General features: G+C 39.7%; 1 protein-coding gene across 27 annotated transcripts in view; it reads left to right on the top strand.

Annotated features, from left to right (window-relative positions):
* The window catches only part of Cacna1d (calcium voltage-gated channel subunit alpha1 D), a 315,967-nt gene that overhangs the window by 176,813 nt on the left and 122,172 nt on the right, over positions 1 to 16,982 (top strand). For 20 of the 27 annotated variants that reach the window (XM_005317204.5, XM_040289735.2, XM_005317207.4 and 17 more), the window contains exon 8: positions 6,892 to 6,995. The exons of 1 other annotated variant lie outside the window; for it this stretch is intronic. In XM_005317204.5, coding sequence (XP_005317261.1) covers positions 6,892 to 6,995 — 104 coding nt within the window. Of the gene's footprint in view, positions 1 to 6,215; positions 6,320 to 6,891; positions 6,996 to 16,982 lie in introns of all 27 variants that reach the window. 6 more of the 27 variants (XM_005317206.4, XM_005317208.4, XM_078038428.1 and 3 more) reach the window with 1 other exon arrangement.

The raw sequence follows: 16,982 nt of genomic DNA, 5'->3' as shown, positions 1-16,982 counted from the left end.
GGGTTGAACTAAGGAGCACTAGGCCAATGAGCCCCACATTCCCAGCCCTATTATGTATTTTATTTAGAGATAGGGTCTCATTGAGTTGCTTAGTGCCTTTCTTTTGCTGAGGATGGTTTTGAATTCACCATCCTCCTGCCTCAGCCTACTGAGCTGCTGGATTATAGGCATGTGCCACAGTGCCAGGCTTATTGGTAGAATTGAAAACCTCCCAGAAGTTTAGATATTCTTTCCTGCTATATAAGAGTCACTGGGAAAAAAATAGCTAACATGTAGATTTGGAGCCTAAATCCCAGTCCAATTGTGGTTAACTAGAATTCCAATAATGAATTGTTAAAAGGAAATTAGTAGTGAAGTACTTCTTGAATTGATTGATGGCTTCTTGTTAGAAGGCCTACAAATTGAGAAGTATCGCCTCATAGTTTCCAAATCTAAACTTGATAGGATTTTATATTATTTTTTTTACTCTATAACTTTAAGGACATATAATGCTTATACATAGGTTTTGTTTCCCTTCCTTGGTGGGCTCTATGCTTGCCAGGTTATAGAAACCCTTATACAGTCGACCCTCTGTATCCATGGGTTCCACATCCACAGGTCTCACATCTCCGCATCCAGCCAACTGCAGACTTAAAATATTTGGGAATGAAAAAGATTGCACCTCTACTGAATATGTGCAACCTTTTTCTCTTTCCATAAATAATGCAGTTAAATGACTACTGACATTGCATTTATAGTGTATTAAGAATCAAAAGTAATCTAGAGATGATTGAAAGTACATGGGAGGAGGATGTGTGTAGGTCATATGCAGTGCATTGCCATTTTATATAAGGGACTTGAGCATCTGTGGATTTTGGTATTGGGGTGTGTGTGTCCTGGAATCAATCCCCTGCAGATACTGAGGGACGACTGTATGTTCAATGTTAGGCAAGGCATATTTTTACCTTTAGTGTCCAAAGTGTGAGTCTAGTTTGGTAAGGCTTATGTATCAACAACATGTTATATCTTGTTTCTCCTCCTTCCCATCATTTTTATGATTCTTATGGGGGATGGGGAAGAGAAAGAGTGAGAGTGAGTTTGTGTGCTTCTGTGTGAGTCAATATGCACATCTGTTAATTATATTTGTAAGACAAGGCCTTTTCATGAAAAGGAAACCAGGTGGGATATTATATTGGATGAGCTTAGATCATGGCCAGGCACAGGGACTCCTCAGGTCAGATACAGTGTTTGTTTTTATGCCTGTCTCCTAAATTGCAAATCCTACTCAAAGTGAGGCCTCAATCCATCTTTCCATTAAGTTTCTGATAAACAGAAAAAGAATCATCCAAATTGCCCAAACGTTTTAAAATTTTTTTAGTTGTAGTTTAACACAATACCTTAATTTTATTTATTTATTTTTATGTGGTGCTGAGGTTTGAACCCAGGACCTCACACATGCTAGGCAAGTGCTCTCCCACTCAAGCTACAACCCCAGCCCAAATTGCCCAAACTCTGACCCATTTCCCCCAAACAGTACAGAAAGCAACATTCTGAATTTTTTTAAAAAATAAAAATCTGATTCCCCTCAGATTTGTTTTACTCTTTATTGTTATGGATGAATTGTCAACTGCTGATCCAACATGCCTGGACTAATGAATAATATTACACTTTGTTACATTTCTACATGATTCCCTCACAGTTGTCCTGTTACCAAGCAGTGAAAACTCTGGGAACGTGTGATTAAAAGAGAAAACTCCTCCCCCAAACAAGTTTCCATTTGCTTTCTAGAGAACTTTTAAGTATCACCTAGGATGATGATATAATTATCTTTATTGTTAGTATGACAATCACATAGTTAATAATTTGACAACATAATTACATTCTCTATGAATTACATAGCCTCTTTATTCTGATGGAGGAGCTTAAGTAATTCCTAAACATTACATCAATATATATTCCTTTATAGAAGGTCTGAGATCTTGAAGCTGGAGAGAGTGGGATATAGAGATCACTGTATATTCCCAGGGTCTTCTAGCTGTTTTTTTTCTTTGTCTAGAGTATGGATATGCAAACATTTTTATAAAGGGCCATGTAGTAAATGTGTTTGGCCTTGCAGGCCATGTGGTCCCTGTTGGAATTATTTAGATCTGCTGTTGGAGCTCAAGACCAGCCACAGACAATATACAAAGGAGTAGGTATGGCACTATTCCACCTAGATGTCATTTATGGACCCTGAAATTTAAATTTCATATGACATTTTATGTGTTATGAAATATTCTTTTTTTGCCATGCCCCCCGACATTTAAAAATGTAACAGCTACTTAAAGGTCATATAAAAGCAGGCAGCAGCTAGATTTGACCTTTGGGTTATAGTTTGGGGACCCCCTAGTCTATACTAGAACCCAGTAGTTCTTTTTTTAAAATATTTTAGTTGTAGTTGGACATAATAACTTTATTTATTTTTATTTGGGTGCTGATATCGAACCCAGTGCCTCACACATGGTAGGCTAGTGCTCTACCACTGAGCCACAACCCCAGGCACCCCAGTAGTCTTTTCTTGGCATTTTTCTACTTGTCAGCAGTTTGTGAATCCTTCCAAAACACTAGGGGGCAGCTAAGTAATGTCTTCCAGAGTGTTCTCTAAGATCTTACTCTCTGAAACACATCAGAATTATTTTTAATTACTTGTTGATTGCATTTATTAACCCATCATAGAGATAGGCAGGAGCCAAGGAACCAAGCCTTCCTAATATTTTATGGGCCACATTCAGCTGGAAACCCACACAGCTGTGTTTTAGAACAGAACATCCCTGTCCAGCACAGAGCAGGTGCTCATCAAATGAAAGTGACTGTTGCCACACTTCAAGAGGTCCAGGTTTACTGCCTCATTAGTGTAGATGGACCATGTCTGAAAATCTATTTTTAATCCATGAATAGGGCATAAAAGGAATATCTTGGGTAACAAAGGAGATTGCATTTTAAATAAATGCAAGCAAATTTCACAATCCTTTAGGTATTTGAATATGGTGGACAAAGTCTTTGTGGAGGAATGTTTTACATCTAGTCAAGTTTACATTCAGTCAGTATTCTCAAGCTAGTTAATGCTGTAATTCTCTATAGTGTATGGCAAATGGCTGGCAGGGTCTTGAGAAGAGCAGTATGTCCCATATGCAGAAAGGCACACCTAGGACAGAATTATTTGGAAGCATGGATAGTGAAATCATCGACTTCTGGTGGAAAAATAATTATTGTAGTGCTTTTTTTTTTTAAACAAAGTGAGCTATATAAACCTAATTAAAGTGTTGTTTGACTTACATATATGTTGCCCATAAAGACGGTAGGGCATAGTGCAGATAAGAATATTGAGGCTGGATGAGGCTGATTGTGTGACCTTGGGCAGGTTACTGAACCTCTCTGGACTTTAACTTCCTTATCTATAAGGTAAAGAATTAGAATGGCATGTGTTCCTTTTTTTCTTCTTTAACTTAGAGGAAATATTTTTCAATGTAGAAAATTAATTTTGAAAGTATTGGTTTCAGGAGAGAGCTATTCATCTAAGCCATTGATGGCCTCTCTTCTGAGCACTGAGCTCTTTCCTCAATGGTACACACACTTATGGAGGTGCCCGTTGCCCGATTCTAATAGGAAGCTCATGGTCAACTGACAGTGTCCTTCATTTGAAGCACCTGGGAAATTCCTGTCCAGGTCATCAGTCAAGGCGTTGCCTTTCTCATATTTCATGCCTGGGGAACTACAAGTAGTGGATGAAGTTTTCGGTAGTGTTTTCAACAGTTAGAGAAAACAAAAGGCCTTAAGTTGGCCTTCAATTTAAGACATGAATGTTGAATTTAGCCTCTAAAATGAGAAAGAGCTGAATCTAAATAGAAAACTATTTCTTGGAGCCCAGGATAAATCAAAGACCTTTAGCTTATGTGAGTTTCTCCACTAATTTTTTTTTAATATTTTGTTTTAGTTGTAGTTGGACCCAATACCTTTATTTAAATTTTTTTTTTTTAATGTGGTGCTGAGGATCAAATCCAGTGCCCCTGCAAGTGCTAGGCTAGTGCTCTACCACTGAGGCACAACCCTAGTCCCAGTTTCTCCACTATTAATAAAGATTATGCACAGTCTAAAGTACACTCTCCGTCTTCACATGGGTATTTTTGGGGGAACAGCTTGGCAGTTCTGATTTTTTTTTTTTCCCAATGTGTATGGTAAGGTCTAAGAAATATTGGCTCAGAAAGGGACTCGGTAGAGAAGGTTTAGTTGGGAGAAAGACAGGCCCTTAGAGCTTAAGTTATGTCTTCTTGTCCCCTTTCTGGCAGAGAGCTAGTCTCCTGTGGCTATTGTTTCGCTGCAGCTTGCCCTCAGCTGTCACTCCAGGTGATACTTCTAATTTGATCAAATGCCAATCTGCTGAGCACCTACTCTCAAGAAATGAAAAGGGAATTTAATTTCTTTAAAGAAAAATTTCCCTTCCAAATGGAATAAACAGCGGTTACTAGAGTCATACTCTGGGACACCAGACTGAAGTCTAAAGGAGTACTGGAGAAGCAGATGGCCCTGGTCAGCTTACACTGGCAGAGTGGTAGAAAAGTGAGGTTTCCTAATGGAGCCCTGCACTTGTACATCCTCCCCTTCCCCCATATAACACTCTCCTCTGCCACATGCACCTCTGTTCCAACAGAAGAAAACAGGCCCAGAGAGAATCTGTCACAAGTATTGATTTGAGACTAGGCTCTGGCCACCCCACCAGGCAGCCTGTTTCTTCTACACACATGGGTTTTTAAATAAGTTTAGTGGCATAGTTGCTTTGGGAGAATTACCCTCTGCCTTCCTGCTGAAATTAGTTTATCCAACTTAATTAGATCAACAATTGCAGCCACAGCCCTGGCTCATTCATTACTCTAATTGCCAGTATAAGATGTGCAGACTGATATGAGTTCTATTAAGCACATCAATTTTCATGTGGCCAAACAGGTGTTTCACAGGGGATTTAATGCCCTCTCCCTAGGCTTCAGCAACAGATGGTAGGTGATTTTTTTTTTTTTTTAATGTTCTCTTTTCCTGTTTGGCTTCTGCATGAGGCAAACATTGTGAAATGCATGAGCCTTATTCTGTAAAGCTAAAGCCGGGAGCCAGATAAGGTACAAGAAGGCACAGGTTTAAACACCCTAAGGGCTGATCCCTGCAGGGCAGGAGAGATCACCCAGATTCTTCATTGGCTGAGGATTCTGGATGTGCCAGAAGGGTCAGGCCTGGGGGTATTCCATTCTGTCTCCTGACTGGTCTTTAACACCTCCTGCTTTGGAGAGATGTTTGCCCAATTTAACACCGACCTGTGCTGTTGGAAAATTCCATCCAGCTGTGATCCTTAAAGCACCTGTCTGCTCTAGTGTGAAAGCTGCTCACTACAAAACCTCCCCTGGGAGAGTCTGACAAAGCCACGCCCAAATACACACGCAGCTTGAGCTTGTCTAGATGTAGGGTTGACAGGTTCTTCTGGCAGAGCCCTTCTTCATGTCTCTACTTGGTCATCTCACAGCTGGGGCCATTATGGGAGGTCATCTAGGTTAAAGCCGGCATCCTTATGTGAGTGAAAGTGAGAAAAATCTTGTTCCCTAAGTGACCCCTGAATATGTGTCAGCTTACTGGCCTCTGAAATGTTTTCTCTTTTTTGCATTCATTTAGTTATATTTCTACTCACTGATTATGGATAAACCAGATTTAAGGTTAGATTTTCTTTGATAGGTTGACTTCCACTAGAAGCTTATCATTTTAGGAGATTTATTTTTTTGAAAAAGCATTTATAGAGTCAAATATTGTAAGTTTGTCTCTATAATGAAGACTTTTCCACCATCACAAATTTTAAAAGTAAAGTTAATACTATCAACTCCACAGAGCAGAAAACAGATTCCAGCTAAGAGCTAGTTTTGCTTAGTGAGGCAGTTTCCTGCAGGAAAGGGCCAAATCCCAATTGATTTCCCTACCTGGGACCATGATGTGCTAGTATCTGGCCTCAAAGCCTCAGACACTCTTCCTGTGTGTGGGTGCACGTGCTTGTGTGTGTATGTGTGCTAGGAATATGCAATGAATGTACATTGGCTGCTGTCTCTGATTTCAGTCTAAGTAAATGTTTTATTTAAATGTATAGAATGCTCTCTCTAATGTGACCCTCTTTCCTTATTAGATTCTCCTATTAATCCACTCCTATGAGACCATCTTATTTCTTGCAGATGAATGATGCTATGGGATTTGAATTGCCCTGGGTGTATTTTGTCAGTCTCGTCATCTTTGGGTCATTTTTCGTACTAAATCTTGTACTTGGTGTATTGAGCGGGTAAGCTACACCTCTTTCATCTTGAAAGCAGAGTCCTGAGGACAGTTGCCAAGACCACACAGGCTTTGCTAGAGGGGGCCTCCGGGTGGGTGCCAAATGCTTCATGTCTGGTTTGAGATGCTCTCTTTTCTGCTGAGGCTTCCCAGATCAAGGGGTTTCCTGGAACCTCACCAGTCTTTGTGAAAGAAAGCTATAGAATGATTATTGACCAGAAATTAATCAACGTTGTTACTTGGGATTTAAACAGTTTCCATGGCTTGCCCTTTTGACTCTCCTAAAATGAGATACGTTTGTAATTGCTTTCTTGGTCTGGATCCAAATTTAATGCACATTAATTGGTACAAAACTTTAGCTAAGTGAGCTGGTCTGGGAAGACTTTTAGTAGGCTGCATTTGTAGATTTAGCAATAGAACTTGTCTGTATTGGAAGAAGAAGATGGAATTACCTAGGCCCAGTCCCTATACTATGAGCACTAACCTTCAGCCAAAGCACTGAGTGGTCTGACAGCTGCAACTGGGGCTCTGCTCTTTAGTAAATGGATAACTGATAACTGATCTCCTTACATTTTACAGGTAAATGATGCGATAGGATGGGAATGGCCATGGGTGTATTTTGTTAGTCTGATCATCCTTGGCTCATTTTTCGTCCTTAACCTGGTTCTTGGTGTCCTTAGTGGGTAAGCAGTTGGATCCATGTCGCACACTCTCCTGCTGCCGTGTGTGAGGCGGCTCTGTGTGTCTCCCAGCTGCTCTCTGATGGCTTTTCTGCATGCATTTGGACTCTGATGTTCCCTCAGTGTGTTGCTTTTGAATTGAACTGTGATTCTTTCTGCCTGTATCTGTCTGTGAGATTCTGTGTTTCTGATGCTTGCCAAACACTGTCAATTTAATGAAAATGTTCCCCTGAAGCATTAGTATGAGAGTGTGTGGAGATTGATTACAAGTGAGGAAAAGGCCGCCCAGCCTTGGTCTCCCCCAGGAAGACCTTTGTCTCTTGTGGTTTACTTTCCATTAGCATATAACAAGGTGTTTTAGTAGTCACCCTCAGGGCATTATAAATGGTGGTGCTTCAGATTTTGTTGTGAAGGAGAAATGCACAAATACCCATCAGTTTACAAGCTTAGGATCCTTTATTAGCTTGCTGTCACCATGAGTATTGTCCCTCTGATTCATTTCTAATCAGACTATGGAGTATCTTTCCTTAAGGCAGAATGACATACTTGCTCACATACATTTCCTGTGGCCTCATAATGATCCTTCTCATTCAGTCATCATTTTTAAATTTTCTCTTTGTTTACCACCTTGCCTCTGGATTGACTCCATATTAACAGGGCTTGGGAGAGACTGGCTTGGAAAGGGTCTGCTGGTATTGCAAGGCCCTTTCCTGCCTGTGGTTGGGATGCTATCCCAGAGCCCCTGTGGGCAGCTCTCTATCTCACCATTCCTCAGGTGCTCCAGATAAAGGAGCCACAGGCTACCTAGACTCTCTCAGAGATAGTTTCAGCATGTGGCCATTGTGGTGGGAGGTGCCCGGTCTCCTGGAGGAACTTTTGTTGCTGCACTGGCCCAGACATCCTCAGGAAATAGTGTTGATGGGCTTGAGTCCAAGAAAGTTTATGTCCTCCTGACTCACCTCATTTTGCTCTTTCCAACATTGTACCTTGGGGACATGATGTTATCATGTTAGTAAGGAAGACTTTCTTATGTTTTTTGAAAATTGACTGCCTTTTGCAGAGCAGAGAGTGGAGCTTAGTTATCCAACTCAGCTTGCTTTCTTCGCTTTCCCTTAAATCTACTCTGTCTGTTTTCATAGGTCAGCACTGAGAATTCTATAATTATGGTCAGTTCCATGCGCACATACACAATATCATGTGAAGCTACTCTCTAGAAATGGCCCATAAGCCAGGACCCCTTCAGTGAGAGGAGTAGGGCCAGGTCTGAGTGGGGATGACACACTCCCCCTCCCCGGCCCAGGTGCCTTCTACAGATCATGTTCTTTCACTGCAGCTTTAAAAGACCTTCCTCCCAATGAGTCTCTGTGGCCTTAGGTTTAAGGTCAGGATTGGTGAGAGCAGCATTTATCCCTGGAGAAGCTTTGCCACAGGAACTGCCCATACAAGGTTAACAGCAGTTCTGTTGTGAATTCCTTGGCGCCCCTTGTCTCCTAAACCCAGCTAAACTGACGGAGACCATGGAAACCTCTAATTTTAACAGTGCCAGTGACATGCCTTATCTTTCAGCTTCCCTGGGCAAAACTGTTGCCCCAGCATGATGAAGCAGAGGTAGGAGCCAAATCAGGAGGTGCTTAAAAAAAAAAGAAAAAAGAGGAAAAGATAGGAGGAGTGGTTTTCTGTTATAATGATGGGGGTTCAATATGTGACCTTTGGGAAGATACCCAAACCTGGAGAATTAAAAATATACACATCCTCATGAACAGTTTACTGAAAAAATAAATTTTTGAAAGACATTATTTTTACAATACAACTACAAAGGAGAATGCAAAGGATATGTGAATTTTAAAAAGAAAATCTAAGTCTTCCCCCAAAATTAGAGTAGTAGGCTTACTGGGGGCTAACCACTGCCTCTACTTCTTCAGACAGCCACTTTGGTAGGAAATGCTGAAGGGTGCCTTGGGTGAAGTAAGAAACATATCTGAAAAACAAAGCCTCCCAGCCAGGTTGGATGATTGAGCCAGTGTTCTCCAAGTTTCTGTCGAGTGGCCAGCTCTGGGCCAGAGGCTAGGGGCACCAAGGTACCTGTGACATGGCAGCCTTGTGCTGAGGCCTGCATTGTCTAGTGGGGAGACCGTGGGCAAGCAGTATAATACAACCAATGCTGGAGTGCAAGTGGAGGCCTGGGGGCTCTGTGTGGGACATCTCAGAAGAGAAGGAGATAGCTAACAGGGGACACTGATGAGGAGCTGGCCTCTTCCTTCTTCCTCTTCTGACAGTTCTCCACCTGGCTATAGCCAAGTTACTTTCTCATTTGTCCTTTTTGTTTGTTAAAGCAATTTTAAACTTTTTATTTTAATCTGAAGATTCTTTTTCCACAGTTTTTTTTTTTTGGTGGGGGTTATAGGCAGGGTGGGCAGTAGAGACATTGTGAAACCAGAAGGACATAAATGTTCCAAGAAAGATAATTTCTGTTGCATAGACCTGAGGGACCATCAGACCAACCCAAATGGAATCCCCAAAGCACTGAATTAAAAGGCACCCACTTTCAGGCAAAATCACAAATGTTGTTGCCCTCTAATGAGGAAGTGTGAGATGATGCTGTATGTTTCTAAGTCTGTTGACCATTTTTAAAACATTTGTTTCTGTTCTTGGGCTCCTTTCTTTTCATGTGGCCATGCCATCCTATTGTATTCCTGTACTGACTTGAACACTGATTTGGTGTTTATACATTTTTAAAGCATTGTAAGACTAATGTGCTGGAAAATCTTTGGTGTTACAACAGACCCTTTTTTCCTCAAGGTGAGTATGAAATTTATGAACCGTGTGCCCTGTGTAGCCAAGTAATGAGCAGTCATGAACATTTTTATCTCTGGTGGTGGTGCTCTTTGGGAAGAGCTGAGAATGTCTGTAACTAGTGCTGCAATAGAACATTAAGTTGTCCTTGAGGAGCAATCCCATTATGACCAAGGAACTGAAAAAAGTATCTCCTGTAAGTCTCCGGTCCAGACCTGAGGTGTGTCTCATTTCTTACACTAGCTTTTTTTTTTTTTTTAAAGCTTGGCAATTTTTCACTTTTAAAGCTATTCGTTTAACTTGGGTCCCTTTTGAGGCTTCCCTCAGTACACTGGCACAGGAGATATCACACTGGCATTTCAGCACCTGGCCTCTTCAGAGTGCAGAATGATGGCTGCAAGTGGTGGGCTGGCTGGCACTCCTTGGTTCTGCACCTCAGGACCCACCTGCCACTGGCCAACCCACAGTTGGTGTCTGAGTTTCCAAGGTGGAGGCCCCCTAGGCTCCCAGGATGTGGCTCAGACTTCCAAGAAGAGGACTAGATGACCTGAGTTTTGTCCTGCCAGTGACCCTTGTTCACTCTGGGACTTGGTCTCCTCATACCTGCCTCAGGAAGACTCCCATTTTCTTACGAGGTGGTTTTAAATCAGCTAATGAATGTAGAGTTGCTTCAAGGAGTACATAAAGGATTTTACTCATTTTCATATCCGTATCTTAAATTTACAGATCTTCCTCTACTCCCTTGGGTGATGTGGGACCAGTGAAAATTCTGCAGTGTAGCATTTCTGAATTTTGTAGGAAGTGATCAAGAGGAAAATGGTTTATACACACAAATGTTGTACTCTGTGCTATTTGAGAAGTAGCTGCAGGGATTAGAAGTTTTTTTTTTTTTTTTTTGTCAACTGTGAAGTATTATGCAGATCTAAAGCATTATTACCAAAGTTATATTTGATGAGGATTTTTTTTTAATAAGTAGATGAGAATGGCATTTCCATATAGTGGTTCAGCACACTAGCTTTGGAGACCAATAATCAAGGCTTGAGTCTTTGCTCTTTTACCAGTTGTGAGTTTAGGGGACAAATTCTCACTGTTTTGAACCCTACTTTTGTCATCTGTGAAATTGGGCTAGTAATAGTACTAACTTCTTGGAGTCCAGTGATGATTCAGTGAGCCAAAGTGTGTAGAGTGCCTGGTCATTGTTATGGAGGCCTCCAATAAGTGTACATGTGAGAGAAAGGAAATAATCAAGTCGGCCCTTTCAAACTAATTGATAGTAATTGGCCAAGATAGGTCTCAGCGAGAAGCAAGTTTATATAGCTTTTTTCTTTTTCCTTTTTTTGGATATATGTGTGTGTGTGTGTGTGTGTGTGTGTGTGTGTGTGTGTGTGTGTGTGTGTTTCTGGGGATTGAACCCAAGGCCTCATGCTTGCTAGACAAGCACTCTAGCACTGACCTACATCCCCAGCCCCTGTTGTATTTTTAAATGTTTTATTATATAAGTGTGTGTGTGTGTGTGTGTACACACATAAATGACATATGCTGAAAGGATATTATTACACAAACCACCTCTTGAGCCTGCTTTAAAGAATAGATTAAAATCATTTATAATTCATCTATGAATTCAAAGCTTTTACCAGCATCTTGCCAAAAATATTTGAAATACTTTCTGAAACAGGCCTCATCTGTTGGTAAGTGATAAGTGTTCTTAATAAACCAGATTTTATGACAAAACTAAATGTAAACCCAACCCAAATTAATTTGTAATGTGTCCCAGCAAGTTCCAGCTCTACCAAGTCACAGATATCTTTTAAAACAATGAATTCACTTTTATCTTACTAGAGGCCTGTTTAACTTCAGGAGTTTTTAGGAGAAATGGATGAAGTGAAGCAATACAGAAAAGGGTGATTTTTAATCTTTCTGAATCTCACTTCCTATATCCCATTCTGGGTTCAAAAATTACCAAGAGCCTAGACAAAGACTCAGGCAGTCTACTTTTATAAAACTAAAACAAAGATTTGTGGTATACGGTGGACAGGGAAGATGGTGCTGTGGGTCTGAAGTCTGGATTATATAAGAACTTCACAGAATGCAGTCAGGTTTGGGGCATCATGATTTGTGCCATGGTCCATTTACATTCATGACACTGTGAAGATAAATCTCTTGTTTCTTCTTCTTAAATATTAGTTCAGGAAGCAAAACACACCAGTAAGGTGGTGGTTATATCACTTGTGAATATTCTTTGAGTGGACATGTCCTTTCTGGGAATAGGTATTATAAATTTTTCATGAGTGGGATTAGATTTTTTTTGCTCATTCAACACCTTACATCTACTGTTAGAAAATGAACAACAGAGTTCCCTTCCTTCTATATACATATCTGTGACAGCTTAGAAGATCATTCAAATTGCTTACAAAACTGAAAGGGATATTGTTGAGGTCATGGGGTAGTCATACCATAAGTGTGATTTGTTATAACCTTATTGCAGAATAGAAGTGTACTGAGTTAATGAGAATTCCGTATATTGGCCAACAGAGAATTTTTGGCAAGTGGTTAATATGGCACACGAAGTCTAGTCTAAAAGGGATAGTGGGAGGACTCTTTGCAGATAGCTCTAAGCTTAAAAAGTTATTTTCCCCATGTGTAATTAGTAGTGATCAGACTGCCAGAATGCTAAAGGCACCCTTAATGATCATTTGCAGCAAAATACTTCCCCAAAGTTAGCTAGACTAGTCTTTGGTGTTGCTAGGCTGTTGTGAAGGATTTCTCCCTAGTTGGATGTCCCTTTTCTTGAACTTTGAAGTGATATTGTGAGTGAGGTTGATGCTGAAAAGAGTCACTACTATTTTTTTTTTTTTAGTAGTAACCTCTTATGTTTTGGCTTTGGTAGAACAAGAAATTAAGCCCTGATTTGGCTGTAAAGTGAAAGAATGCTAAATTTCCTTTTTTCTGTTAACCAAAGTACACATTTATATATACTTTTGAACACTGAGCTTTCTTGTTGCAGAGTTAAATGGCTGTCGGGGGTAGCTGACAGCAGGATCCTGGTGCTGTTGGTACCATGGCACAGGAAGAGCACAGGCTGGTAGCCATGCCTGACATTAACAAGTGAGTGGTAACCTCTCTGCCACTGGCTCGCAGCTACTGTTTCCATAGAAATGGCTGTTGGGATCAGTGGAAACGAGGTAAGTGAAAGTTTTCGCTGATCCTTGTTTCCATCAAGCTGACGTCTGTTTCCCTGGCAACAGCAGCGGACAGCAGCCAAGCACTAGCCTTAGATTCAGTAGAGCGCTCTCACTTGTCAGCTGTGGCTATCATCATCTGTTCCTGACCATGTTCTTTTGATATCACACAGCAGAGACCTCTGAGGACCCACCTGTGCCCTCCTGGGCATTAAGTAGACTGTAAGCAGTCTCGCCTCCATCTGCCCTCTGGCTTGTTGCTGTGCAGTTTAGGAAAAGGAAGAAGTTGTTGGGGGCAATGGTGTTGCAGAACAGACTGTTGAGTCTGTTGGTCGTGTATCCTAGGGAGAAGAGAACTCATGACTGCGCTTTCATGCACAGACCCAGCTCTTTAGAAAGTTCTTGATACCTTAATAGTTGAAATTAAAGCCATAATTTTCCCGTGTTCCCTGTTCCGTAGGTGGTATTAACAGTTGCCATTGTTCTCACAGTGAAAAGGATGTTTATGAGCTTAATAATTGGACTTTTGAAAAATATCTTGCTGACTGCCTCTAAGATGCTACTTGTCGACCTTGTGCCAGTTTATTTTTTTTTCTTCTGCGTAATGTTCTTTTACAGGTTAGTAAAATTGCTTACAGAGATCAAATATTGGTATTACAGGGAGCTAAGATTACAAAGACCAGTATATCTGTTGTATGTGGGACTCTTAAGTCCACCAGTTGTTCTTTTCTTGGATTTTCATTTTAATATTTCAGGAAATGGATGCACTGCAGGTGTAAGTATCCTCTGACTTGAGACAGGTTCCATATGCAGGGGAGACCCATATTGCCTTGGAGGGTGAGATGAGTTGCTGGTTTTAAAACTTTAAAGGTATTGCTTTAAAAAAATGTTTTATTGGAAAAAACAAACTGAAATTTGGAACCATATTTTTGAGAATCAAATGAAGATATGGACCTACAATGCTATGAGAATTTAGATTGGCTTTTCAGAAGAGTGCTGGAAAATTGTGGATTCTCTGTCTTTGGAGGGTTTTCTGAATGACTTCATTCCTTAACTCTCTGGAACAGAAGAACTATGCTTGGCCTGGAGGGAGTGTTTAGGGTTGACCCTTAAATACTCTATACCACCTGGTTGGGCTCAATATAATAGAGGAATAAGAAAGAGAAAATCTTGCTAGATATTTTTTCTCTGTCCTGGACTTCTTAAAAAGAATGATTTATCTGTTCATTTAATGAATACTTTTGACTACTGACACAGTGGAAGATATTTTTGCCAAGTGCTTAGTAGGCACTGGGGTTACAAAGATGAGCTAAAATAGTTTCCATCTTTATGAAGCTTATGTCTCATGGGCTAGGCAAAAATTAGAATTAAAATTTTTTATAATGCTTTGAAAGAAAGATAAATGGTCCTGTGAGATTGTTTAATGGACACAACTGATTTCTGTCTAGGGGTTATGGGATGTGTTCCAGAAGACATGGAGAGTGAATAGCCTTCATAGCCAGGCAAGGTGGGAGAAAAGGCTGTGTCAGAGTGTTTTAGACAAAAGGATAACTCATGCAAAGGCTCTACAGTAGGATGAGGCAGAGGACATTAGAGGATCTAAACAAACCAGAGTGGCAGAGGGAGCAGAGAAAAAGGAGAGACTGGCTCTCAGAGCCCAGATCATGGAGGTCCTTGTAGACCACGTGCAGATTTTGGTTATTAGCTAAAGGGTAGGGAACTCACTGATAAGTTTTATGAACAAAGTAGTATGATTTAAATTTGCATTTTATGAAAATGATGGTGTTTTGATAGCTTACCTAAAAATCTTCAAAAGGATAAGATGAATTGGTGGATGGGTAGAGGGATGCATGGATAAGTGAAAAAAAATGTTGCAGATATTCTGGAAATTAGGTGGTATTCACTGTATATTTTTTCTTATGAATATTTAAAGTTTTTCTTAATAAAATGTTTGATAAATCTGCCCACAAAAGTCACTGTAGTATGAATGGACTGTATGGATGCAAGAACAGAGAGACCAATTTAAGGAGATTTTAATCCGATTCCAGCTTGTAACAGGCTAACAGTACCAGACCTTCCCCCGTAAAACCACTATAAAACAGGACAAAAAAATATTAAGCAACTGCTTTCAGAAAATGAAAATAGCCCAGGATTGAAATCTATATGAAAAGAGAAATACATGAGGTCACCCCTACTATTTTCTGGCTTTCTACCTGGAGACACTTTTAGAATTGTGGCAGAGAGAGGCAAAGCTCAGCCAAGGATGCTTCTGTTTGCTGAGGAGGCAAAGAATATAGTTCAGGGCTGCTAGAACAACTGAAATTTTTAAGATTTTTCTTGATTTTACTAGAGAGAGAGATGCTCAAAGAAGAGGATCCTGAAATCTGAATAGATTCTCCTAAATATTTGACCATATGCTAGGCTGCTTATGTGCCAGGTAATCCTTATTGAGGCCTGGCAGAGAACAGCTACTGGAAAGCTACAAGCTATTAGAAATCTCATTGCTGAGTTTTGACCAGAGGATTGACCTTCATGGGTACATTAGGCATTTAATTGAGATTTCAAAAAAGCCAGGCCTTGGCAACAGGCTACTTTAGCTTTAGAGTAAGGCTACTCTAGACCTGTCCTAAAAAGCTTAAAAATGGGATTCAAAGGGATTAGGCCAAACAGCCAATAAATTAAACACCTGCCCCCCCCCAAAAAAAATCAATACCTATTAAAGGAAGAAAGCAAAATCCAGATGTTCCAAAAAATGTTTCCTCTTATGATCAAAAATTATAAGTCATGAAAAGAAGCAGGAAAACCTACATAATCAAGGAGGGAAAATAGAAACACATCAAGAGATGACAAAAATGTTGTAAAGACTTTGAAATCACTACTGTAAACCTATTCAAAGAATTGAAGGAAAAGATGGATAGAATAGATAGCAAATCTCAGTACAAAAACAGGAACAGTATAGTATCTGGAGCAAAACTAGAGTGACATTAGATAGAATCAAAAGCAACCTGATGAATGTGTAATTGGAGTCCCAGAAGAAGAAAGAGGGAAGAAAAAAATTTTTATAAGAAATAATAGCTGAAAATATTACAAATATAAAATGTTGTAAATTCACAGATCCAAGAAGCTCAACAAATCTCAAGCAGTGTAAGCATAAAGAGAATCACTCCTAGGCACGTTAAATTCACATTACTGAAAGTAATAAGAAGCTATTTTAAAAGAAATAGGGTGGGAAACAGCACATTATGTACTAAGTAAGAAAATATCCATTGATTTTTTTTTTCCAGAAATAGTGGAAACAAGCCATAGGACAATGAAATGATATCTTCGGAGAGCTGAGGGGGAAACTAGAATTCAGTATGAAGCAAAAACATTCTTCAAAAAGGCAAAATAAATCTTGAAACAAAAGCTAAGAAAATTGGTCATCAGCAAATCTGTACTATAAAAAGTGTTAAAGGAAGTTCTTCAAGCCAAAACAATAATTTAAAATAGAAACAAATCTACTTTTTAAAAAATAAACACCAAAATTGGCAAATATGAAGGGAAAGAAAAGATTTTTTTCCTCATTTCCTAAATTTCTTTTAAAAGCAGTGATTTAAAGCTGATATCAGGTTATTTAAAGCTAATATAACAGGTAAAGTAAACTATAGAACAACTGAGGCACCAAAGAGAGAAGGGAGTTAAATGGAGCTTTGCTGCTGGTAAATTCTTACATTGCATATTATAAATATATGAATTCATGGTGAACTGGCAAGGACTTCATATAATAAACTTTAAAATAGTAAAAAATGGTACTACACAGCCAAAAGAAGGGATAAAATGGAATGCTAAATGATAATTATCCAAAAATAAGTCAGGAAAGAAGAAAAAAAAGGAATAAAGAATACAAGGTACAAAAAAAAAAAAAAAAGATGGTAGGTGCAATCTCAGCCACATCACTTATTGCATTAACTGAAAATGGTCACACTGTTTTAGTTACAAGACAGATTATTAGACTAAATAAAACTAAGATGCTGTAAAT

Source organism: Ictidomys tridecemlineatus, chromosome 2, assembly GCF_052094955.1.
Source record: "Ictidomys tridecemlineatus isolate mIctTri1 chromosome 2, mIctTri1.hap1, whole genome shotgun sequence".
In the NCBI taxonomy this organism is placed as follows: domain Eukaryota; kingdom Metazoa; phylum Chordata; class Mammalia; order Rodentia; family Sciuridae; genus Ictidomys; species Ictidomys tridecemlineatus.
The sequence above is the reverse complement of the archived record's forward strand: the minus strand, read 5'-3'. Positions and strand labels throughout refer to the sequence as shown.